The 27,831-nt window shown below is 41.7% G+C and overlaps 1 protein-coding gene across 1 annotated transcript; it reads left to right on the plus strand.

The window, feature by feature from the left end:
* The first annotated feature begins 548 nt into the window (after window positions 1-548).
* On the plus strand, window positions 549-26,584 carry LOC142954565 (vitamin D3 receptor B-like). Its single transcript, XM_076095659.1, is given in 11 exon segments — window positions 549-1,084; window positions 1,425-1,498; window positions 11,930-12,077; window positions 12,966-13,096; window positions 14,506-14,591; window positions 14,593-14,703; window positions 15,294-15,393; window positions 16,102-16,282; window positions 18,669-18,820; window positions 20,287-20,403; window positions 20,961-26,584. Coding segments are annotated over 9 exon segments (1,278 nt in total). The 5' UTR covers window positions 549-1,084; window positions 1,425-1,498; window positions 11,930-11,931; the 3' UTR covers window positions 21,215-26,584.
* The last annotated feature ends 1,247 nt before the right edge of the window (window positions 26,585-27,831 follow it).

Genomic DNA, 27,831 nt, shown 5'->3' on the forward strand with positions numbered 1-27,831 from the left:
CCGATACACACGCCTCACTGCACGCAGTTGCACAATGTCAAAGAAACAATGCAGCAAAATTCATAAAATGGGCGACTTGGGACCGGGCAGTGCTCATTTTATTATTTCAACTGCGTGATATCGATGGTGACGTTGTTGTGATTTATTTAAATTTTAAATATAGGGCTCAAAGCCTGAAGCAGCAAAACAAAGACACTCCGGAGCAAGAGAGAAATACGACAACAACGGGGCGACTTCCACCTATTGAGACACCGCGCGGCATCTAATGTTAGCGCGGTAATCCCCCACTCCGGGCGTCCATTGATTCAGAGATTAGAGGGAAAAAGATGTTGCTTTAAACCTCACGCGGTCAAAGTTGTTTACCTCTCCGTTACCTCTGACGTCGTGACACACCCCTGTTTGAGGGGCGGCTCCCCTCTTCACAGACACCGGAGCCGACCAGACAAAGCCGGGCTCGGCCGAAATGTCACCAACCACAACACGGGAGACACTCCGAGCTCACGTCTGATTGGTTACCAGAGGGGCTGGGGGGGAAATCCCTCTTTCTCGTAGAGGTCCTGGAGAGGGGGCGGTGCATAACAAAAAGTAATGGCCATCTATATGGGTCCTGAAGAAGGAGGGGTATTTCACGTCGGACTACTGTAGGTGCGATTGAGTTGTATTCATGTAAGTGCGTACGTTTTTTCCTGTCAGTGAAATCCAGTTTGAGCCTCTGCCATTTTTTCCGTTGGACGTTCGTTGGAAGCGGTCGCAAAACGGTTAGTAAGCTGGCTGAACTTGGTGCTGCGTTTTAGGGTTAAAAGCAGCCAGCTAGCCACGCTAACGTTAGCTACTACCCGCGCTGCTGTGAGAGACTACGTCTGGAAAGGGCGTACGAGTTTGACGTGTTTCTCCCCCAAAAGTCTCCTCGCGTTTTTTTTTTTTTTAGTTTTAGTGCGAAACGCAGTCATCGCTCCCTCACAGCTAACTCGCGCAGTCAACATGGAGGGGACTCACTTTGCAAGAGGTTGAGCACCACGACGAAACGGCGACTAAAGGGGGATTAAAAGCAACTCTGTCTGGATGGGGGAAAAGTTGAGCTGAGGTATGAAACTCGTATGCACAGGAGGAATGCTAAAGTCGAAACTTGAGTTTATTGTAGTTTATGTTGCTCAAGACTACACGAGAAGCACGTTTAGCGCTGTTTAAGTGTGTCTTGTTATCGACGTGTTTGCCTACTACATACTTGCCTAAAACGTAGGATGGTTACGTGTGCGTGTGTGTGTGTGTGTGTGTGTGTGTGTGTGTGTGTGTGTGTGTGTGTGTGCGTGTGTGTGTGTTGCTGTTGAAAGTAAGTCAGTGTTGCATAAACAGAGCAACTGCAGGTCAGGTACAGGCCCACTCAGTGACTTGCGACATGCCATTTTGCTTTTTGTATTGAACAGGATTAACAACTTGGGATAAAGTGAAGAAAGGTTTCAAGTCTTTCCTATTGTACAAGGGCATGCTAAGACCTCAGGTGAGACATTTTTATTTTACATGTGTGTATTAATGGCGTGCTGTATATTCTCTGTGGCGATGTTTACCATGTTGCTTAGAAGTTACACACGATTTGTTGCTGTTATCTTTGCACATTCCCTGAGATTATTGCAGTCTCGTGATGTGACACCTATGATACTTTTAAATACATTTATTCTCATCCTATACACAAGTAATATCTTAAGAATAAGGTAGTGAGTAATGCATGTTTTAAAAAAAAAAATCAATATTGGCATTAATATGACTGTAAAATCAGCATTTTGAAGAATTAATTGGAAATGTCAGTACTTTTTAAACTTTGGTTGATATAATGTGATTTAAATCAGTGTTTTTCTGTCCAAATTAGAACATTATTTCCTACAGCTACAGAGTGAAAATTCCCCCCATAAAGAACATTAATATTAGTCACCTTTAATATCACAATCTGATATCAACTCACATTTTAATTGTGTTGATGAACACATGATAAAAAAAGTACTCTGTGCAGAATTTAGCCCTCTTGTTATGTAGCATACAGTTAGGCCACGTCCAGCAATTTACCTGCGCATGAAGGGAGTTCTCCGTCACTTTCTCAAACAAACGCACGCACGCACGCACACACACACGCACAGTGGCGTCTTCTTTCTCCTCTGCTCATCACTAAAAATTGTAAATCTAAAGGGGCCCACATGCAGCTAACAGCAGGCGATACATATTCCTAACGATTTTCCCAGTGACCTTTGTGCTAATTCTTATCCTTTTCTGTTTATGAAACCGTTTGACACTTAAAGTAGCAGGTAGGATGTTGTTTCTAACGCCAGCTGCTTCATCGTGTCTCTTCTCAACAACACGGCGCACTTGAGATCGACGTTCACACATGTTCTGAATTTGTGGAAATTCACAAGACAACATGCAACGGAACGGGAGACTCGAGCCTAAATGAGGACCACGTCTGCTTAAACCTTTCTTCAGTAGAACTCGGTGCTGACGTGTTATGAGCAGATACGAGACGGGCTCAGTTGGTGTCTTTATTGACTTTAACTGCAGCAGGCTGTTCATGGAGCTATGTGCTGTGGTGATGGTACAGTCCATTATGGCTCCTGTACAGTGAAGTACCCCGCCCCCACCCCCTTTCGTGACTACAGTAATTGGTTGCTTCCTCTCACATGTAACCCTATGGAAAGAAAGAGGCTGCTGTACTTAACTGTAAAGACCCACTTGTATGTACCTGTACATGCGTGCTGTTTGCCAACATGTGTTCAGTTGCTTTTGTGACTAATGAAGCGTTTACTTCCCCTTAATGTCTTTTGGTGCACAATTACCTCCCGAGGTTAATGGTTTCTAGGCCAAACGCATCACACAGGTAATATTTGTTGTGTGCAGGTCATGCAGAAAATGTATCTTCCACTGTTTGATATGCAGGGCAGTGGATGTATATTCAGATGTCTCTTCTAATTCATTGCAGAGTATAACTGGAATATGGAGGACATTTGAGTATTTTTATTTTTATTTTTTTTTTAACCTTTCAAAAGTTTTCTGTCGTTTCTTATATTTCATTTTTTTTTTTTCAAGTATTTCCCAAAAGAGAGACAGCCTTTCATGGAGGTTATATAACTTTGACTTGTGGGCTAACTTTCATTTGCACCCACCTCACCCACATGTCCATTCGTTGCCTGTCCGGTTCTGTCCAGTTGGCTCTCCGTGCGTACGGCTCTGTGTGCTTGAGAATGTGCATTCTCTGTCAAATTCGGCATAGACATAAACAGGACTTTCGGTGTGTGTTTGAGTGGGCCTCTCCCTGCCTCGTCTCTTTCCCCTCTCCAGAGTCCAGCAAGGGGCCCAGCATAAGGGGGCAGTTCTGCCGTCACTGCCTCTCTCTCTCTCTCTCTCTCGCCTTGCAGGCCAGCACTGGGGCCTGGGCGGGGGGGGGGGTTGTTGTGCAGAGACCATAGGCTTGGACATGTGACCCCTTCCACCACACTTTACCCCATCTCGTGTGGGGCACAGGTCACCTTGTCATGTGCTATTATGGCTGATGTAACATACTCCCTGTGATTGTAGGAAAAGAGCATGAGATAGACCCGTGGAGGCTGAGGGAGGGAGGGAGGGAGGAGAGAGAGAGATCGGGACAGAGAGGGGAGTGAAGGGACAGGACTGGGCTAGTCTGCTCAGCCAGTTGTTTAGCTGCATTACAGACTCAGTGTGTCTTCTTTGCTGTTGTTAGGTCCACATTGTCTCTTTTTGTCCATTGTTCTCTGTCCCCTATCTGTTCTCATGTATTCTTTTTTTTTTTTTTTTTTTCTTAGGCAATTCGTAAACACCAATCATATTTGAATTAAACTTCTTCAGTCACATCATGATCACATTTTATTTTGAATGGTACTTATTTGTCTTCAGCCCCCACCTTTCTCCTCCTTTTCGTTTTTTCCCCCACTCGGCCATTATTGTGGGTTTAGATGTACTTCTATGTGGGAATCACACGTCCATGTTTTTTTTCCATTGTAGCCCAGCTCACTCTGCAGCCCGGGTCATTCTAGATCTGATTTGTTTTATGCCTCTTCTGTACTCGTAGTGACCCAGCCAGAGGTATGCAGTAAAACACATCGCCTTATGTTTTCTCCCTCCAACCCTCTCCACAAATTCTCTCTTTCTCCCTCTCTTTTCCTTTAAGAGAGACTTTTGGCAGCATGGAACAATTTCAGAACCATTTGTGGGATTGCGTCATGTGATGTAGACGGAAGATGCTCATTGGATTGTCAAACGGGGCCTCCTCCCACTCAGGCGTTCCACAGCAAGCCCTTTCTTTCCTCTAGTGCTGTTATATGTCTGGATGTGATTCCGACTCTGACTCTTATGTGTTGGGATGTGGTCTGTAAACTCATTGCTGACATTCTTGGGACGTGATGCCAGAGGTTTTTTATTTCCCGCTTTCTCTTTTTCTCTTCTGCACGTCTGTGTGCAGTTAAAATGATCCCTCTTTGAAATCTGGATCCTCCTCTTTACCCACTTTGTTGTAACTCGCCCTGTCCTCAATCACATTTCATTTCAACGCCCAAGCACTAATGGCACCACTTAATTAGTTTAGTTAGATGGTGGGTGTTGGTTGAGGGTGGGTATTATAATCACTTAATATTGACTTTGATGAAAGTTAATCCAACATCTGGGCTGCGGTCCAAAACCTTTTTTTTTGTACAGCTGAGGTCTCACTTATGTCTTTTCTGTAAGTAGCGGGGCACCTGAGAAAGAAAACCAATGGCCACTCTCCTGTTTGGTAATCACATACTTGGATAATGGTGCAGCTTGAAACAAAATGGTGAACAGAAGGAAATGAGCTACTTTATGGGTGGGATTGGACTCCTGCCATGGTCCACCTTGGCACGTATTCCTGTCTTAATATCCCACAGCAGCTCAAACTGCAGCAGTAATACACAGATCCGTGAATTGGCATATTCTAAAGACTACGTTAACCGTACAACATCATCGGCACGACGCGTTACCGTTTCTCACATTAGCACTTAACATGTCTCGACTCTATATCCCTCAGGTTCACACCATCTGTAGTTGAGACTTCATTTCCACACCGATTGACATGTGATGTCAATTAATTAGAAGCTGCAAGTTAGACGCTTTCTTTTGGGACGCTGGGGTGCAGATGGTGCAAACAATTTACACTGAGAAAGTGACACAGGTTGTGTCAATTTATGCATCCTTTGGTGGGATATTCCTCCAACTCCACCAGAGTAAAGAATCAGCCAGGTGTTCAATAATAAATATTTAATCACTGGACCTTTTATGTAGTGCAGGTTATTAAAGATATTCTGTTATATGACAAGAGTGTCTTTTTCAGACACGTTCATTTAAATTTAGTTCAGACCACCCAAGAGCACTAGAGCATTAATCTACTGAATTGATGGCTTATCAAACATTTGGCATTAAGGCGTCTACAGATGGTGTCGTGTCTTTAAATCTAACCCGGGACCAGTTCTAATGTCAGTCCCTGGATTACAAGACACACGTGTGTCATTTCAGCCATGATGTGATAAATCAAAGCAGGAAAAGATGAGTCAGTGCTCCACTGCATGCGAAGTAGCACTTGTTCTCCCTCAACTAGATTGCTGGGTAAAAAAGAAAAGGAAACTCCCTAGTCTCTCATCCAGCTATGCCACCAAAATTAGGATAATGTCTTTATTTTGCAGCTTTCACCACCCAGTTACAATGTCAAGCTCCAGTCAGTTTGCGGTGCTGCACATAATTACAGCAGGCCTCATCTCTTGCTCATCAACCGCTGCCGCTGTGTCTCTCAGACTCCCAAACCCCAGACTTCCAGTACACATAATTTTCCCCTCTTTTTGTTCCTTTATTTATCTGATAGATTCCATCAATTCCCTCTTTTGTGAAGGGTATTCAGTTGCAGAGCAATTTTACACTACGTGGTCAATTCTTCTCTCAACTTCTGTCTGTTAATACTTTTATTAGAGCTGAAATGATCAGTTCAAAGACAAAAAAATAAACTGGCAACTATTTTGAGTATTGAATAAGCAAAGTCAAACTATTCAACATTTCCTAGTTCCAGCTTCTCACTTGTGGGGATTTGCTGCTTTTTTTCAGTTTCATATCATTGTCATTGAATATCTTTGGGTTTTGCATTGTTGGTTGTACAAAACAAGATATTGGGGTTTCAGGAAATGGTAAGTTTCCCCCTATTTTCTGCTATTTTTAAGGTTAAACTGAGGAAATAATCATCAGATTAATCCAATGTCTCTTATAAACCCCCAAAACAGAATAACTGTCCTGGTCTTCATTGTTATTACTCACTGTGTCACAAGTGATGTTCTCAGATCCTTGAACCTGAAAGTCTTTAAGGCTCAAAGATGCATTAAGATTAAATATATCAACACTTGTCTTTATCATACATACAATTTAATTGGCATGCCAACAGATTTTTCATTCTCAAGGACAAGTGTACACACACACACACACACACACACACACACACACACACACACACACAACCAACACGAAACACCAAAATGAGCTTCTTCATTTCAAAAAAGGGAGTAAAGCGACACCAACGCAGATAAATCATACTAAAGATGTGATTCCTACGCGAACGGACTTCCCCTCTAATACTTCTCAAAATGAGAAGCTGTCAGAGATGAGACTTTTATTTATATTTAGCCAGTGATTGACGTGGCTTATGATTGTGTATTTTTAGCCGTCCTTTTTAGATAACAAAAACAGGCTGTTTGTGTTTAAGTTGCTTCTCTCTGGGCCACTGCCGAGTGCTCGCTCTCTCTCACATCTGCAACAGCCGGCCAGGGCACAGCTTGTGATGCAGAAAGTCGCAGCGACAAAGAGGTCACCCCTCCCCTACTCACTGTATCAATGTTCATATCCATATCTGTTTTTACTCTCATCACTTCAGCATCCCATAAGCCCCGCCCCTCTCTCCGGCCTGCTTCTCCCTCGCGTCCCCCTTTCCTCTTAAACTCACGTGGGCTGGCACTTCCTCTCTTTGTCTGACGGTCACGCAGAGGGCAAAAAGATGATCGTCCTCTCAACTATACGTGTAGCGAGGTGTAATGGATACATGGCCGAGTGAAAACATGCCTACCATGTGACGCCCTCAATAACAACGTTGAGAAGATCTCAGAATCCAGAGGGAAATTGTGCTGCTGCAAAGACAGTTGCTTTATATTTGGGAGACGTTCAATGTGGAAAAATATTCAAGGTTACCACGATAAACTGGCATTTTTGTACTTGTTATGAATTATGTTGTGGTTTAACCAAGGACAAAGCTATGACGTCACTCGTGTTCAAGGCTCCCACTGCTTTGAGGGAGAGACATTCAATAAACGCCCCTGACAACCCAAGAGATGGAAAATATTTTGTATAAACTAATGTGGCGGCCATAATGCTTTGGTAGAAGTTGCTCACGTTCAAGAGATTTGTGAGCTTATTCCTTCTCATACTAGTCATGTGGCTGAGATGAGCTTTCTTAATTACCCTCGGTAGCTCCCCACTTCACATGGAATACATTCACAGACTGTGATTGTCCATGTTCCTTGATCTTCCTTGTCCTTTTTTTTTTTTTTTTTTTTTTTTTTTTTTTTTTTAATTTTTTTTTACTTCAATGGCAACTGCTAACGTGTCGGCCCCTGTTCAAGTTAAATAGATGTCCCAAGATTGCAGTCATGATATACATTATGACATGATAACTGTCATGGTAAATGTTTTTTAATGGAAGTAAAACACAAGTGGAATAAATGAAAAGTAATGTACAAGTCATAGTTGTAATATATATGTAATTAATTAAGACCAAAACTCTAAGAATTTAAGTAATCTAGAAATGCAAGTCAATCCAGAAACTAAAGTAGGAAGTTTTTTTTTTTTTTTTTTAAATCTGTTCTTTTATGCAATTCAAGTGCATCTAACAAAACATTATCCACCTACAAAGATACGATTCTAAAAATAACAGTTTTGACGACGGAGTCATCAGTTATGTCTTTGTAAATATTGGATTCTTTAGTGCATAATCAAATTGAAATAATTACCAAATAGAGGAAAGTTGGCCCTGTTGTGTGACATGACAGACATTCACATCCGAAGTCTTAATATTTTAAGTAGTAAAACCAGTGCTTGTTGTTTGTTGTCCGTGTGAATAAATGCTGAATAAGTCGTTGCAGTCTGGAAGACCAGTCTGATGTTTAGTATTATAAACTGCGCCGTGACAATTTCTGAAACATTGCAGAATGCCAGCTTGATAAAGATCAAACCAATTTATTAAATATCCTTGTTAAAGTAACTATCTACATAAACAGTTACACCCTCTTGGCTACTGTTTCCCTCGTTTCAGTGGGTTTATTATGAATTAGGTTAATTATTTTCTACTGTTAAGTCCTCGCCAAACAGAGATCTTGCATCCATTACACAGGCCCTTTTTAGAATACAATTATATTTTATTTCCAGCATTTCAGATCTGTTTATGCTTGCAGCTGGCCGCCCACCCAGAGCCTGCTTCTGCTCGAGGTTTCTGCCTGTTAAAAGGAAGTTTTTCTTCACCACTGTCGCCAAATGCTTACTCGTAGTTTGAATTGTTGGGTCTCTGTAAATAGCAAATATAAAGATTACGGTCTGCACCTTCTCTATATGCAATTGTTACGTGCCCTGAGATAACTTCCGTTATGATCTGATTTATTGAATGGTGGAATACTTTTCTTTTGTTACTATTTTTCAGAGTAGGTGCTTTTGAAATAATAGTTTCATAACTTTTTATGTTAACTTACCAAAGCTGGTGTAAGTTTCATGCGTTGGTTTACCTTGACTTGAATGTATTGGACAGAAGGCACATCCTAATAACGGCTGACCATGTTGAAAAGTTTGGAGAAAATGTGGAAAGAGTAAATCTGACCAACACGGAAAACTTCAAATAAAAACGTCTCAATACTCAGTGAGTTCTTAACGTCATGCTGCTCCTTTTATGCAGGAAGCAACAAATGTGTTTACCACCTGAGAAGTTCAGCAGTTGCTCCAAAAGTTGCTGGACTCCAAGTTGTTTTACCTAATACAGTCGGTGGCAGCGCATAATAATGTCCCTCTTGCTGCTGTGCACTATTCAAAATAAATGATTCTCTAGTTGGTAAAACAGTTACAAATTATAAGCACATCAATTCTACCCGATGAAAAAAATAAAAAGTCAAAAGTTAGTTGCCCGTCACAGAGCAGGACCGTAAGCTGATCAGAAATCCCAGTGTTACTCTTTTATCCTTAGGCTTTTTGCCACTGTAACGCATGAGACATGAGTAATAACTCACATTAATACCGCAATTACAGATTTGATTGATGCTGCCGAACGACGTACACACACACTTTGTATATCATTCAAGAGTGAGACATTCAGTGGAAGCCTAAAGCTCCAACTTGGCTTTGCGTGTCAGAAACAGGAATGAGTACAGATCTGGCCTAATGACCTCATGCATTATTTAGCGCTCTCTCTCTCTCTCTCTCTCGCTCTCTCTCTCGCTGTCTCTCTCTCAATACTACTGTGCATTTAGTGTAATGGCCTGTCAGGGCAGAATGCAATCACAGAGGACTGGCTTCACCGATCAGTTGATGATACGGTAAAGCAAATGGCTGTTTTCCCTGTTGGTTTCACAGTGAGTGATGAGTGCGAATGCCTGCTGAGATTAGTTTTGCCTTCATGCCGTAGAACAGATTTTATGTTCGACAACCTGCTGGGCCATTTATACCGGTCAGTATCGTGTTACATAACATGACATGGCGGCAATAGCCCTATGCTCTTTCTTTCTGTTGGGTCTGTATGTTGATGGTGTGTCATCTCTGTCAGCGGGATTCCAGAATAATGTGTTTAAAAAGATAAAGTGTGACAGACCTGTCCAACACTGTTCAACACTACAAAGCCACCAAACGAACATGTTTTAACACACTTTTTATGCCACTGATGTAATGATGTAATGGCATAGTTATGCAAGTATAACCATTAAAAGAGCAATGAACTTTTAATTCTTTAGAATATATATATATATATATATATATATATATATATATATATCTCAGACAAAACCCTACTGTTTGTCATGTTGACTAAAATATTGGTTACATTCTTATGTACGGGTAATATCGAGGTCAGCACAAATGTTCTAGGTCATGTCCATCCATCATACAAAAGGCTAATAACGAGAATATGGTGACAGGGAACAGCTGGAGCACAGGTTGCAAGGGTTCGTAAGTTCAGAAAACTTATCCTGGACAGAAAAATTGGCAATCATGTCATCGAGTGAGTGACTCACCTCACATAGAAGCTGTCTTTTGTTTTCCCACAAAATATTTTTTTTTGTTAAAGAACCATGATACTTCTACACAGGAAGTTTGGTGAAACCCCAGTTGCAGTAAATCATCCTGTTCAAATGTGCCACAGTCCGTTATTTTTTTTTTGGTGGCTTTCATTCCCACAAACTCCAAATAGCCTTTCAAGTCTTGGCCTGGTAAACCTTTGACTCAATATGTGTACCTGAAATGTGAGATGGTGGGTGGGAGATAAGAAACAAGTGGTGCACTGAGACAATGGGGGGGAATCAAATGTTAGGATAATCAGACAGTGTGGTTTTAACCCTGCTCTGCTTTGAGTTTTTAAACCAGTTGGCCAGAGCTCACTGTTCCAGGACCTCAGTGATGAGACCAATAGTTTGAAGAGTTTCTGTGTGGTCTGTTGTCTATATCAGAGTTCAATGTAACCCGATAGTTGTATTCCCTCCACAAATATTTGCTGTCGGTTGCCGGTCGCCGGTCCTTCCAATTGTATTCGTGTTTACTGTTACACCGTGTACCGTGACGGCCGTTGTATCAGATGTTCCCGGTTGAGATGTTCCCGGTTGAAGCATGTGGTGCTGAGATGCAAGACGTCAACACACTTTGGGTTACCGCTGTCCACGATGCCTGCACCAGAGAGGAACTGAAAAGCTCCTCTGTTTGCCTTCTTAAAACGGCAGGACTACATGTCCTGCTCATACGATTGCTCATGGACAGAATTTGGTTTTAAAGGCATAATGTTCATATAGTTCTCAGTTGTACTGAGGAAAAACAACATTGTTTGCATTTCCTGGAGTGTGTGTGTGTGTGTGTGAGACTTTAAGCAGGACCGGTGGTTTTTAATTAGACATGAATGATGAAGTGATCTGTCAAAACATTTTAAATTATTCAGCTGGGCCCTTACCTCATTGGCTGTTGATTTGTGAGTTTGTTGAGATTTGTATCGGTTTAGTTACGCTCCCCTCGAGTGGCCCTCAATCTCCTTGCTTCACTTTTACTTTGCAGTGGAAGCAAAGAAGAGAATAAGAAAGGCACTTTGTGAAAAAGGGACAGTGTCTGTCTGTCTGTTTGTTTATGAGGATGCTAGCCTTGCAGGGACGTGCCTATTTTTCTTCCTCTCACGAGGCTGTTTAGTGAAATGGATACTGGGAGCACCATGTAATCAAATGTAACCCAGATCCAGCATTTTGAAGTTTTTCCTACTTGATTCATACGGCTCCCTGTTCCGCTCCGAAAGGGAGACGGGGCACTCTTAATGTGTCCTGAAGGAAGGAACTCCGTTTGGTTGACATGCAGACGGGTGAAAAGATACGCCACTCACTTGGTGTCGAGTTTTTACAGCAACTTTGTATCACTTAATCGAAAATATTATGATCGGTAATTTTAAATTACTTTCATCATTTTGTTGTAAAGTACAAAAAGTCTGTACTTCAGATGTTAGAATTTGGCAGTCTAATTTATGTTTTTCCTCTTTTTTTTCTTTTCTTTTTTTTCTTATTGAGCAAGTGAACAGTTTGTACAACCAGGAGCTGATTTAATTACTCTTTCTCTCTCTCTTATTTGTCTTTCTCCTTTGGCCCTCGCTTTTTTTTCTGTTATTTAGTGATGGAGTCCACAGTTGTGAGTACGTCCACTCTGGCCCCTGATGAGTTCGATAGGAACGTGCCGCGGATCTGCGGCGTGTGTGGCGACAAAGCCACCGGCTTCCACTTCAACGCCATGACCTGTGAGGGCTGCAAGGGGTTTTTCAGGTACGCAAATGCACACGTGAGCTCACAGTTCTGCTGTAAATTGACATATTCGATGCACACACACACACACACACACACACACACACACACACACACACTAAATGTAATTGCCACCCACAGTTACATAAGACCACGGATAACATCCGAGTTCACTCTAATGCCCAGGGGCCGGTAGGGAATACAAATGAGCTCGGTCCTATAGTTAATGCCTTGTCTGCTGCCTGCTCATTGATACACACACGAGGTTCCAATTCCACTACAGACAAAACGAGAGTGAGTCATGATTGTGTGAGCTTGTGTGTGTGTGTGTGTGTGTGTGTGTGTGTGTGTGTTCGATGTGTCCGCCCATTTTCATCTGTTCCTCTCGGCAGTGTTGATGTTTAAAAAGAGAGGATGAAAAGAGAAGGACGTTTAATAATCTCCTGCCTCGTCTCTCAGCTGGCCCGAATTTGAACTCTCACCACGCGTGCTTATGTGTGTGTTTTTTCTCACGTCTGTGTGTAACTGATCATACATACTATCCGTGACTGACTAAATCACTACGCTTTGCGTCACTGTTTGTCAAGACTCTTCTTCTACCCCTGGAATCCTTGGCGCTCGTCCATATTTATGCTGTTTCTGTCAGTCCCCGGCTTGAAGACCAAAAATATTTATCCAGTTCTACCATGATAGTTATTAGTTTACAGCTCGGTCCAAGGCACCACGGTGCTATATTGATTATAACAACATGTTCAGACACGTACATAGAGCCTTAACTAAAGTCTTAAAAAACCTAAGTGAATTCGTTGAATTTATTTTTGTGTGTTTTATAAACTGACGTGTGTGTGTGTGTGTGTTTGTGTGTGTGTGTGTTTTTAATAGACTGTAAAATGTATACAATTGATTTAGGCGCAGTATGAAGCGTAAGGCCGCCTTCACGTGTCCCTTTAACGGCACTTGCTCCATCACCAAGGACAACAGGCGCCACTGCCAGGCATGCCGCCTCAAGCGCTGTGTGGACATTGGCATGATGAAAGAGTGTAAGTATGACGGCCGACCCATATGTCCTCAATACTGTTAACATTACACCATGGGATTTACTGCATGTCTTTAAATAGGGACGAACCCTTTTGGGTTAAATGCACTTAATGATTATATGAATGACTAGAACATTTTTGTGGTTGCCCATCACGGTTCAATGTGGATCAAAACGATGTCCTGGACTCATCCAAGACCCCCCAATAAAGACAAATTATTATTATTATTATTACATTTAATATACTTTTTGTTTCTTTTCTTCTTTTTTTTGAGGATAGTCAAATTTACACGACTGCTGTTTGCCGTTTTGGGGGCCTACTGTCCCTCTTGTATATATATTATGTAATATTCTCTGGGTCTTTGCCCCCATTAGAGTGTTGACACTTTCTATTTGAACTAGTGGAGCCTCCCCACATTGTATAGTGTAAGTGTACTCCATCTGAAGTTTAAACACCTGCTGTTATGTACAATCTTGTGAGGCCTCTTCTTTCCACACAGTTGTTTATTTTCATGGTCTGTAAATAGCCGGTTCTTTTTTTTTTTTTTTTTCTTGTTTTCTCCCGATATATCCGGATATTGTCCCCTGGCCGCTTTTAAGCAAAGGCCTCTCACTTCCAGCTGAATGTTCTTTCCCCTGAGTGTTTCTGGGAACACCACAAGGTTGGTGGCACAGCCGCTGCGATTTACTGTATATGTTCGAGGAGCCAGTGACATTGCTGTTGCAAAAACAGCAGCATGTTGTTGAGACCCAGCTCTCTCTCTCTCTCTCTCTCTCTCTCTCTCTCTCTCTCTCTCTCTCTCTCTCTCTCTCTCTCTCTCTCTCTCTCTCTCTCTCTCTCTCTCTCTCTCTCTCTCTCTCTCTCTCTCTCTCTCTCTCTCTCTCTCTCTCTCTCTCTCTCTCTCTCTCTCTCTCTCTCTCTCTCTCTCTCTCTCTCTCTCTCTCTCTCTCTCCCCCTCTCTGCCTCTCTCTCTGTGTCTGTGAGCTAATTCAGTGTTTAGAACAACAAGGCGCGAACAGAACAAAGACAATGCATTTACTTGTTCATTGCAGCAGGGGTCTCCATATGGATGCGTCTCCTCCCATTCTCTTCCTCCAGAGAATAACAACCCCCCCCCGCCCCTCCACCACCCAACACCACGTTAACATAGCTTTTGTCACAATGTAAAACACAGGAACAAACCGAGAAGCTTTAAAAGCAGTGCACCTTTTACCAATTGATGATATAGCTGTATTCTGTTATATCTTAAACTCATTCTTCATTCTGCCCTGCTTCCACCTCACCTGTTTTCTGATTGCACAAAAGCTGTATTCTCCATGCATGTATTTTCTAAAGTGTTGTTTTCCTTTGTGTTTTGTGTGTAATTCTAACACTCTCTCTCCCTCTTTGTCTCTTTATACTTGCACCCTCAGTCATTCTGACAGATGAGGAAGTGCAGAGGAAGAAGGACCTAATTCAACGGAGGAAGGATGAGGAAGCACAGCGTGAAGCGGACAAGGAGGCGCGGCGGCCCACGGCTCAGCGACGACCAGAGTCAGGTCATCGCCACGCTGGTGGAGGCGCACCACAAAACATACGACGACTCCTACTCCGACTTCTGCCGCTTCAGGGTTTGTGTCTTAATAGAAATATAACTGATATTGTTGTTATCGGGTTAAGATGGACAAAGATAGTTCCAGCTCTAATGGAATAGGCAGTTTGTCACTTCCCAAAGGATCTTCACATTACTCGGCACACTCGCAGCATTTCATTGATGTTGATTCCTCACATCGGATTATCTTTCTGCTTCAGCTCTACTCCACTGCCTGTCAGCGACGGTCAAGTTTTGCATTGCTTACACACAAATCTCACACAAAGTGGTCCATTCCTCCCCCGAAACTCTTTTGTTGACTCGCTCTTAAACCCCTCCGTCCTTTCAGACATCTAACCTGTAGTGTTGTTATCCGTTCTGTATCAGATATCAGGTATCTATCGCCACAAGATACACATACAGACATACTCGAGTCCAGTAATTCGATCCCATTTTTCAGCAGATATTCAGCAAAGCTGTATATTCTGTATTTTTTTAGCGAGGATCCGAATAATGAGCACAAATTGGTCAGCTGTATGTTCATTTAGATTAAGATTTTTACTGAATTACTGACAAATCGTATGTAAGAATCCTTCGTCTTTATTTGTGCCCTTTTTTTCTGTTGTCTAGCCTCCTGTACGCGAGGGCCCGGTGACGCGTAGCGCCAGTAGAGCTGCCTCTCTCCACTCTCTGTCTGATGCCTCCTCTGACTCCTTCAGTCACTCTCCAGGTAAGAAACACACACTATGGAGATGTCACTCCAGATCAAGGGAAAACAGTGACAGTGTAGGCTTACCGTTAAAATAGTTTGTCCTGCACACTCACCCTTCACCTAGACACAAAGCAAGGAAGAATAACGTGTGTCACTTCAATTATAACTGACAGAAAAACAACTCAACATATAACACAAATGACGGACATGTTGGGAGAAAATATGATCAGTGGTTAATATGTGATTTAAGATGGCTCATCTGTTTGCATGTTTGCGTACATAACCTGTTGTGCTGCTTTACTGAGAATCCAGTAAAGAATTCTTTGTATAACCTGCTAGCCACCCCTCTCCCCCCCGACACCTGACTCCTACGAGTGCACATCAGTTCATTAATGCATCCGTCACTAATGGAGCAAGCAAAGCGAGGGGCACGGTCCCGTGGCCTAACGCCAACACTCAGCGGGGACAAATGACCCAGCAAGCTCTGCATGCTTCACATGTTGTCGTAGCTGTCATCTAAAGCTTTCATCTCACTCCTACTGACCTGACGCTCGTGTATTTTCAGATGATCCTTTCCATCAACAAGCCCCCTCTGTTCCATGATTTCTCTTGGTTATCTCAGCACAGACTGTCTATTCATGGAGGAATAGTGTGACATTGTCATGCTTTTCCACGTTTCCTGTCTTCTCCTCTTTCCTCTGCTGGCTTTTCCTTTGCTCACTACAGAGTCCGTAGACACCAAAATGAACTTCAACAACCTGCTGATGATGTACCACGAGCAGGGCAGCAGCCCTGACTCCAGCGAGGAAGAGGGCTCCAGCTTCTCCATGCTGCCCCACCTGGCTGACCTGGTCTCCTATAGCATCCAGAAGGTCATTGGCTTTGCCAAGATGATCCCTGGCTTCAGGTATGTGTGTGGGTGGCTGGGTGTTGGTTGTCGAGCATGTCTCTGTCTGCTAGAGTTTTGACACAGGGACAGCCAGACAAAACGATGCCTTAACTAAAGAATTTGACTCCAAGACTGGCAAAAAAAAAAACATTCACAATGGCCAATACAAGACGGCATGAAAGCATGTTAGTTTACAGAACTACTTTATGATAATGACATGCTAATATAGAACCGACTTGCACGTAAACAAATGTTGATGTCTGGAAAAATAAAACCGTACAAAGATACAGACATTGTATCTTGTATCTTATTGTATTTTCATGCCTTTGCGCCAGCGACATCCGTGATCAGAGGCAATATGTTTTCTTGTTGTCCGTCCGCCTGTCGTACGTCCGTCTGTCCGTCCATAGTGCGGCCGACCGCCCGCTCCATTCTTTTTAACTCAATCAGGAACGCCTGGAGGGAATTTTTCAAATTTTACCCAAATGTCCACTTGGACTCAACTGATTAGAATTTGCGGGTCAAAGGTCACTGTGACCTTGCCAAACATGTTTTTGGCCATAACTCAAGAATTCATAAGCTATTGTTGACCAATTTAACACAAATCTAATACGAGATTATGATTAATAAGTGATTATACTTTGGACGGACATGGAGGCATACAGCCGTGATAATTCTAGTTTGTTTACATGTCACCGAGTGACTCTTTACCTAAATGTGCGTTGAAGACTTTGTACACCTACTTGTTTTTCTGCGTGATTAGTCGATATTGTGCCACGGTGATGGCTGAGGTCTAAAGGGCATAGATTACTGATAGACTGTATGTTGCAGATAGCTGACACATTAAGGACAATCTTCTTTATGTTGTGTTGTTGCTTAGCTGGACGAGGTTGGACGAGGTTGTACATTTGCCATGGGGTTGTTGTTGGTGTGAAGCGCAGCCCTTTAAGTATGTTAGTAGGTGATTGGTCTAACCTTTTTAGAGAGAGACGCACCGGTCTGTCTTGTATGCACAGCCTCAGGATGTCTGTCTAAAGATCACACATTTTTCAAAGGTATGCAATGGACCTATTACAAAGACTTGTTTAAAAGTTTGAATTACACAAAGCGATGTGAAGCACACAAGCTAGCACATTATTTGTGTGTGAACTGTGAAGGCAAAGTAACAATGGCTGGTCAGTGTTTCTTCCCCACCTTCTACACATTGCTAGTGCTGCCCTTCAGCCTGTTTGTCTCTGTGTGTTGACGGGGTCAAACGCGTAGTGTCTCGGGGTCACCCCAAAGTTGAGGCTAAAAACGAGCCGGGCCCTGTATTTCCTGAATGTTGTCGTTCCTCTGGCAGCGAGTGATGGACGCGGTCGGATTACCTTTGGAATGTTTGTCCACTTACGATCTGCTCCCTCAGCCCTGAAAAACACACCAGACCTCCCCTGAAGAGCTGCAGGTTTAAGCTCATGTCTCCTGCTAGTTCATACCTTTTCATTTTAGAGACAATTTTTAAGACATTTCAAAACATCACTAGATGCAGGACTTTACCATGACGGTGAAAAGTTAGATTTATGTCAATGAATTGACTTGTCCATGCTCAGGGACCCATGACGGCAGGAGGAAGCAAACGGAAATACATATTTTGATTGTTTTTGTCTTCCTGCACAGAACATATCTGATCAACTTTGAACCTGTAGTCAGTAAGCCATTGATCAGAAAAATCCTATAAGATATAATTATACAACTGATGAGCTGACATAAACGCGTAGGAAGGGGCAGGTACTTGGTTTGAGTGAGGCGTGGGGGGGAAACGATTCATGTAAGAATCTCTTTTTTTTTTTTTTTTATCTCATTTGATTCTGAATCGACTCACAACTTCTAAACGTTCTTTGTTTTGTTTAGTTTTTTAAATTTATTCTTTAAAAATAAATTAAGGTTTTAGTGTCGGAGATCGCTGTTATGTTTCCTGTTCTTTCACCAAATGTATCACCTTTGTGTTGATATCTTGTTATCATCAGATGAAATAGCACTCTTTGTTTTGTTAGAGCTCCTCTCGCATAACGTTTTGTAAAATAAATCCTCCGATTTAAAAAAAAAAAATAATCTAAAGAATGATAAAACCTCCACCTTCTGACATTTTGGGATTCAGAGACTGTATCTTTAAATACTAAGATATTAACAAATTTCCATGAAGTTTTTCATTACGAATCAATTTTCTATTGGGAATCTTTTTTTAATCAAATCAACCCAGAGAATCAAAATTAAATCATGAGATAGATGAAAGAGTTTGAATCTTGTTTACTTGTTGTTTATCTGATCATGACCAGCACCACATGATTAAGGTTATTTGAGGACCATTTGTGTAATACTGTGCTATTAATGGTTTACTAAGAGTGTGTAATATCTTTTCCTGCAGGGAGCTGACTGCAGAGGACCAGATTGCTCTGCTCAAGTCCAGCGCCATTGAGGTGATCATGCTGCGCTCAAATCAGAGCTTCAACCTGGAAGACATGTCCTGGAGCTGTGGTGGACCCGACTTTAAATACCAGATCAGCGACGTCACCAAAGGTCAGTGTACCGTCTGACTACCGTTAAGACAAACTACTGTTTTCATTTTGCTCAGCTGATGGCTGAAGAAAAGACGCACATGTTACACACCAACACCTCTATTGAGAGCTTGAAGGAAGCACGTTTGTGCACATGTAAGACTGCAAAAACAGTCTTGCATATCCACAGAGGTTCCTGTGGGCAAGGCTTTCATTTGCCAGTTTCAAACAAGACCCCTCTCTATGGGACAAACTAAAGAATGCCACTCCCGACTTGCTGACCACACAAAACATCCACTGTCTGGACCAGCAGAAGCAGCTCTGTTGTGCTTTTCTTAAAATATCACGGAATAGTTTACATGACCATGGCTGGAATTCAGATGTGTTTTCTCATCAATAGTATACAATCATAAATATAACTCTCACATGTGATTTCAAAGTAATTCTTCCCCTAGTTTCACAGTTTGCAGTTCATTCGTAAAATATGTATGTAACACGGCAGTCCTATTTACTGCAGTGGATCATTAAGAAAAGTCCAGAGTTTCTATATAAAACAAATCTTTAAAATGTGTCAGACTTCTCGCTGAGGGCACTCTTTGCACAATGGAAATACAAAAACAAGCACATTTGGTGGACGTGAATTGGCGGTGCCAGCATGCCCCGTTAGGATTACAGTGCAGCCCGTGAGCTGAGGCCGTCGCAAGAGCTCTCGCTCAATACTGCACCAATTTCAGAAATTGGCGTCCCTATTAGTCAGTGAGGCAAGGCAAGTTTATTTGTACAGCACATTTCAACAACAAGGCTATTCAAAGTGCACATAGAACCATTAAAAGCATTAAAACATAAGGCAAAAGAAAAAGAGTTCGACACACAACATTTAAGGGACCATCTTGGTAATGCTCGTGTGATCTTCTGCTTTATTGCAACTGTTAATGAAAATAGGATCCAGGTTGAAAAATACCAAAGTTACCCTTTAATATTTTATCAACCTCAACAATTATACAAGAAAAACAAAGAAGAAAACATTAGTAATAATTTATTAGTTACAAAGATTGATTCATCTGGAAAAGCATTTGGTGCTAACACATTACAGGCACAATTTACACAGTGCTCAGAACGCATTAAAGTTCAGTACACAGCACCAGCCATAAACTGAGGAAATGGAGAGTCGAGATAATCAATCATTACTTTTGATCATTATTTGTATGGCTTCTCGTTTATGCATCTACTTAAAACAAACCCCCCTAAGAAATGGCACATACAGCAAATCTCAACTGGTAGTTCTTGGTGAAAACAAACTCGAGAACGCGCAGTATGCAAGAAAAAACTCCTTACCAGAGATGATATGAACGAATAAGCTTGATGGTAACATTCCCTGGAGGGCCTTTCTCCCCCCCCCCCCCCCCCCCCCCCCCCCCCCCTATGATATCGTATGGAACTGATTCTATGTGCTGCAGAGACGGTAATGATGTGTTGCGTCCTCTGTAGCGGGCCACACTCTGGAGCTGTTGGAGCCACTGGTGAAGTTCCAGGTGGGCTTGAAGAAGCTCAACCTGCAGGAGGAGGAACATGTGATGCTGATGGCCATCTGCTTGCTGTCTCCAGGTACCGTAGGTCTGACTGTGTGGAGGAGGGAACGTATGTAGAGGGTCAAAAGGAATTGCTTGAGTGATCTCGTTTATGTCTGTCAGTCAACGTATCACATTGAGGTGCAGGTCTAAGATACTTGCAGGGTTTTGTGTGAGTACGTGCCTAGATTTGAACACGCATTTGTGTGTATGGTATGCATTTGCCGAGGATGCAGTGCATTTATTATACATGTGTAGTTATGCAAGCAAGCATGTGCAACTATGTGTATATTTGCATTCCTGCGTGTATATGAGGCCCCTCATTATTCGTCAGACACGCTCTCCCTGATCTAAATTTAGCCAGCCACCTGACCAGAAGAGTAGGAATAAAAACACAAACATCATGCAATTTTATGTTGATTTACAATTAAGAAATTGTTTTGTGGGATAAATATTACTCCATCCAGTTCTTGATATGTGTATTCAGTCCTCATTCTTCCAATGACGTTTAGATTTTAACAGTTAATTTTGGTTGTTTTTTCGCTTGTGTAACAAAACATAAATATTTTAAGACTCTCCTTTCCCCTCCTGCAGACCGCCCAGGTGTGCAGGATCACGCACGGATCGAAGCCCTGCAAGACCAACTGTCAGAGACCCTGCAGGCCTACATCCAGCTTCACCACCCGGCAGGACGGCTGCTTTATGCCAAGATGATCCAGAAGCTGGCCGACCTGCGCAGCCTCAACGAGGAGCACTCCAAACAGTACCGCTCGCTGTCCTTCCAGCCGGAGCACAGCATGCAGCTCACCCCGCTGGTGTTGGAGGTGTTTGGCAGCGAAGTCTCTTAGAACCTCTGAACCTCAATGGTAGAGAGGAAGCTGGAGACGAGACGCCCGAGGGGGTTAGAAATGGAGGCAGGGAGCTGAGGATGTGCTGGATGGACTCAGTGGAGGTGTGGAGTATGAAGCTAGTGGAAGAGAGAAAGTAGTGTGTGTGTGAGTGAGAGAGAGTGTGTTACGTGTGTGTGTGTGTTTGATATGTTTCTTGTCTAAAGAAGTCTATCTTGGCAGAAAGACGGCCAAGATAAAGATGGGTTGTACGGAGAGCAAGCAGATGTTGTGAGACGTAGTAAATAAGGAAACTTCATAGAATACACATTAAACTATACATGCATACATACATACACACGTATACATACATGCATACATACAGCTTCTGCCTATCTACAGTGTTTCTGCCTGTATTTAAATCAACAAACTGCTGCTTTAAATGCCTGGACTTTTTGTGTGTGTACGCTACGTGCACACAACACAACAAACATACTCAGTTATTCATTTAGCCATTCAGTTGAGCTACCTCTTTGTTTTACATCCCCGATGTGGAACAGTGACTTTTACACGGAACGATTTAGATTCAGGACGGATGGCATTTCGGTTTATCAGTGCGAAAGCAGTGCCTGCACATTAGTTTTTGATATTTTCAAACTTTATTTTGTTTTTCACCTGCTTCTCTCCATGCAGCGTATGTATATGACTGTGTATATATACGATTCAAACACATGCCTTTTGCCTTTCACCAAAGGTACGGTCTACTACTTTCTCAGAAAGGTTCCAGTACCTAAAAATAACCTTGCTGCTTCATGGCCTGTTTCACTCAACGTGCATGCAAGTTGCCTGACTATAGCCTCACAGCCCATGAAGGAAACGCTCGCATTTGAGGTTTATACCGCCGAGTACAGAGCGTAGTTTGTAATTTAGTGAGGCTCTGATGGGACCTTGGGGTGCCTGGTTTTGAGGTGAGAATTAGCCACTAAATGTGTTAGCTACTTTTACACTGCTAACTGTCAATCAAAGCAAGCCTGCATTGTGGCTTGTTGCTCTCTTTTGAACTTGTTTTTTCATTATTCTACGCTTAATTGTTTGTTTCCCTGTAAATAGTTAATTACTACCACGTGTATCCTAAGCACTGTTATCACCCCTTTTACTCAACCCTATGTATTGATATACACAGTACCGATATTATCACAGATGTTTAAGGGCTAAGATGCCAAATCTAACTGGAATAGTAAATTGAGGCCAAAGCAAGGGCCCTGTCTTGTAAATATATAGCTGCATACCATACTTGGAATTGGCATATATACTGATGTAATTGCAATGGATGTTTTTTTTGTTTTGTTTGTTTTATACGTCATTTCACCTTTAAAAAACAATTCCATGAATTGTTCCTCCTTTAGTACACAGTGAGCTCCATGGGCGGAGAGCTTGGGAAGCTGCTTCAGACCCCCCCCCCCCCCCCCCCCCGATTTCAGACCCCTTTCATTTCGGACGGGGAAGTGGATTTTCCAGAATGTCGGAGGGCCCGGCTGAGGTGCTGGTGCGCTCCTCCTCGCCCAGGCCCTCCTGTTTGATGATGTATGCTGCGCAGCCCTCTAGTGGCTGCATTGTGTAAATACCAGGTATATATATATATATATATATATATATATATATATAATATGTCCCCCGCTGTACATAGGGCTACATAGATCTTTCTCAAGGCAACTTTTTTTCCACAAATATATATGCAAATTCAATATTGACCCTTTTCTGTTTTTGACCTCTTATCACTATTTTCTGAGACACTATTCTCGTTCTGTTTTGACTTGGATCTTTTACTTTTGGCAAGAGTGTGTTAGAAATGCTTAAACAGGGATTGCTTGTATATTTGACTGTTTAGTGGTGGGTTGATATATTTGCCTAATTTCCAAGGTTCATTTTCAGAAAGAGGACAAGCTAAACATACTACGCTGCTCTCTAATATAAGCCATATAGATCACTAAGCTAGTTATACACCTGATACAGTGCATCGTAATGATGACTCCAAAGCCTTGGATATCCTCATTATATAATCTTCTAAACTCATATGCTCTTTATACATGGCTCTGGGAAGATACGCTTGTATGTGATGGGGAACTCATATGCCTTCTCTCTGCTGTCAAAGTGCTGTCAGTCATCTTTGGCTTCATCCGACGGCAGCTAATGGCTTATAAACCAAACTGCCAAGAGAATTCAAACGCTTAGGTCTAGAGGCCAGTAATGTATGGCTTGCTGCATGTGGGATTATGGTAAAATTATGTGAGATGACATGTTTTTTTTTATATATCAAGACAAGGATTTAGTCAAATTCTTATCAAGTTCACGTGATTTCACTAAAGCATCTTGGCATAAAAGAAGTAATTTGCAGAGCTGACATGAGTGTAAAACTTTTTTATTTTTTATTTTTTTGTATTTTACTTGCTGTGTGACAGGAGAGTGATCAGTTAAAACGGCTGCTGTGATTGGCCACAAGGCCTCGTGTGTCAAACCCGAGAGCAGACGAGGATCACTCTGTGATCTTAGAGGAAGATGGCGGGAGAAGAGCAAGTGTTTGTTGTTGAGCTGGGTGTGTTTCTCACAACTGCTTCCTGGGGAGTTGTGACGGTTGCTTTAAGTTGTTCACCCCGCATGGTTTCAAGTCCCTTCTCCGTCACTGTGGCTTTATTCAGACTCTTCATCAGTCACTGTGACGCTGCATAGCAGAGATAGTCAAATCGGTTTGTTTAGATGTTTGCATATTCACATAATCAGAAGGATTTATAATTCCATATGTCCCATGAATCCCCCTACTGTGATTGAACTTTAAGGAGTTAAGGATCGAGAGTCTTTTGGCAGTACCACTCACATGTGTAAGTGTGTCTGTTTGGTTGAGGGATATGATGTGCTTGGTTACTGAACACTGACTTTTTGAAGTTTTTGGAAAAGTCTCCATGTTGATTTTCTCTGAATACATACTTGTTGTATGCAGATATGGGTTTGATTTAGTTCTATATTGTTTTTTCCAGATAGAGATGCGTTGTTGATTTGTGTATGTTTAATACAGCGGGAGGTTTGATGAACATTGTAAAGTGCCACGGGGAGACTTCCCTCCACAAAAGATCAGGGTAAAAGGGGGAGTTGCTCTTGGGGCTTTGAAAACCGTACAGGAAGAGTCTGGTGGATGTATCATACAGTCGCTAATTGAACAATAGATTTGGTCAGTACTTGCTTTAGGCTTTATCACGAGAAGGAAAACCTCCTTTTTTTATGTTTAAATATGTGATTAAATGTTGGTTTTGGGACTCTTTTCCCCCCCATTTAATTTCCCACCTAACGTACTCTACATAGCAAGCAAACACAGTTAAATGTGAATATGGTGCTTCCCCCGAGTTTCCTGTATGGTTTCACCATGGTAGGCTGCTCACACTCCCTCGTTTTTTTAACTCTGCATTGCGGTTGTTGAAAATACTGGAGTTTGAAAACCAATACGTCTCTGGAAATCTACCACAAATTAGACGGCTCCGTCTTTGGGGAGATCTCCTCTAACACAGTAATACGGCCCGCAATATACAACTCATGGTACACTATCACCAGCAAGCTTTACAGTTTATCACATTAGTAGATATTTTTTAAGTTTTTTGTAAAGCTATTGGCATTCTAAATCCTGTCTGTAAAAACACGTATGACGTCATTCATTGAAAACAGTTGGCTATCTCCCGCGCAAATGCTTTCAAGTCTTTTTTTGTTGTTTTTTTTGCTTTTGTTCTTCCCACATTAGGACAGGGATTGTAATGGAATCGACTTAATTTAGCTCTTACAAAAAGGAGTGTTCACAATGGATGTACACCATAATCTACCTAAAAACCTACCTCTTTTAGCTCAGATTTTTTGCTTCAGCATTAAGCATTTGCCTCTGTTTTTACTTTTGTAATATTTGTATTCATGTTGGTATTTATTGCTGTCTAATGAGTCATACTTCAATGATTACCTCAGAGATATCTCACAGATTTGGGAGAGTCCAGCTAATGAAGTCATCGTTTTTTTGTTTTGTTTTTTTGTACAGTATTCTTCTTCTCAAACTTAGCGTTGCCTTTTTTTTTTTTTTTTTTCTTCTTCTTCTTCTTTTTGTATGCACAAAATACCGGGAGTGTTTTTAATATAGTGCCTGCGCTCAGACTGGCTAGGGTGAGGCTGTATTTACTCCAACAAAGACGTCCTTCTCTGCATCCTTGTCCTTTGGATATCTTGGTCATTTTTAGCGACCGACGCAATTAATGTGATTGCCATGCTGCTGATATCGACCGTCTCTTTATAGTTCTGAAGGGCAAACTGGAGAGGGCAACTTTGTGGAGTGAATGCAGTTGCAAAGAAGGAACCTGAAAGACTTTGTGGCAGTAGGAGAAGCGTGTGTTTGCGCTCCACTAGGTACTGTTAGCATGGTCTTAGCTCTGTAGTACACCATCCTTCTCTTGTCCCTCTTATTTGCCCCTTCATTCCCCCCCCCCCCCCCCCCCATACCCTCTCCGTGTCTTCACCTCTCCTTCTGTCCTAAAGTCTGCTCCCGCACCTTCATCATTCCCTGCCGATGTCTGGTCTAACAAGGGGAATTTAGTAAAAGTGAAATCCTCAATATCCATGCAATGCTGCTTTTATCGTGAGCATCACCAAGTTGTGTGTTATTGACACCACATAATGTAGGCATCGTCCAAAATGTCAGCCCCCCCTAGTGGTGCGACAAGCCTCATTGGGAGGTTGTGTCTTTTTTGAAACACACAACTCAGTGGTGTTTATTGGGGGGGGAAATAAATTCTTTTAGATCGTAGTATCGTAATAACGGAGAAACTACTCACTTTAGTGAATTTAAACCAAGTTTATTTTGTATTCATGTCAAACTGCTTCAGGTAAACACTGAATGAATAAGATAATTTTTATTGATCAGCGAATACTGAGGAACAATGTCGCGCATAGTCACATCTACCCTGAGCTGCGTGCCATAATATTACCCTTTTAATGCAGGGAGGGTGTGAGTGAAGCTTGGTTCAGATATTCCCCAGATTATAAGAGTCAATTTGAATTTGGCATTTAATTCGCAGCCTTTATTGTGAACCCAAATCATGCTACTTTCAATTAAGAAGCACTTAATGCTATGTTTGTAACATATGCATACTGATCTGAATCTATTAGCCATACACTGCCTGTGTAGGTCAGCGTGAAATGGCTCCAATTATCAAAAGAAAAGTTAAGTTGCCTAAATTCTAATATAAATGCAATTTATCTTTTTTTTTTTTTTTCAAAGATCTTCTTTTTTCTATTATAAATTGGTGTTTTATGTAATGTTATTTTTGTCAGATGTTTTGCAAATCAAAAATAAACGGTTGTACATAGCAGTGGCCTTCTGTGTGATTTGTTTTTCATTGATTAGTAAATCTTTAATATGTATATCAGTTTAATGCATTTTGTGGACATTGCTGATCAAATCCTGCTTACTGTCTTTAAACGGCTATTTAGAAACTACAATATATTGTTGGAGGAAACGCATGTGCACAGTTTACACAAGAATAATTCCAAGTACCACGACACCAGTTACAAGGGATTCATGATAATGTATCAAGAAAATCTGCAGACTTAGTAGAGTCACAGTAACACTTTCTGAAAACGTTTTGCGTTATTGTAATGAAACAGGAGGAAGGGTTTGACTCCCACTAGACCAGCACCTAATGTGCATGTGTTCAACGCAACACAATTTAAGACGAGGTAGAACTTCATTCATCCCAAAGTACATTGTTTTGTTCAATATGCTTGATATACTTTAGTGCAGAGATCTTCAACGGCAAATTTTTTGGTTGATTAGACAATTTATTTTTATCCCCCCCCCCCCCCCCCCCCCCAAACATGAATCTGTCCATTATTTTAATAGTTCAGTATTGTATGCAAGATAACAGGTATGTTTATGCATGTCAGTGGCACTAATAGGCCATCACTCATTTTTTATTTCCAGTTAGAAAACGTCAATTTGAATAGCTTGTATGCATGATTATCATGCAATTGACAGACAATGTTGATATTGGCATTGGTATCAGCTGAATATGTTTATAAATGGCAGCGTTTAAAATAAAAACATGAATATATGAACCTGTGTATTATTTGAATAGTTTAGTATTGAATGCACAATAAAGAGGTATGTTTATACATGGCACTAGGCCCAGTTTAATATAAAACACAATTTTATACAATACGTATAGTCGGGGGTCCCTGCTCCATCTCTCTATCAGTTTGGGGGTCCTTGGCCTGAAAAACGTTGGAGACCCCTGCTTTAGTGTATCTACCATAAATAACCTTTCACTGACAGCGTAGCAGCTGAAATCACTTGTTGGTGAGTGGAAACTACATTTTGTGGGCTTGTAATGCCCCTTTAAAGGTATTTCAACAGGTAACTGAGAACATCTTCTTTGTGCTGACGCTCTGAGGTAGGACATGTTTTCTCATTGACAGCTGCATTGTGTTTAATGTTGTTGAATGTTGAAAGCGTACCAAATATTAGCTTTAGCTTCATTATGACCTAGGAAATTCCTGAAATTGATATGGTCTGTAATAGACATGGAAATTCAGACATCACATAGTGTGATTTACAC

This window comes from Anarhichas minor, unplaced genomic scaffold (assembly GCF_050575085.1).
Source record: "Anarhichas minor isolate MPS153535 unplaced genomic scaffold, ASM5057508v1 ptg000021l, whole genome shotgun sequence".
NCBI lineage: Eukaryota > Metazoa > Chordata > Actinopteri > Perciformes > Anarhichadidae > Anarhichas > Anarhichas minor.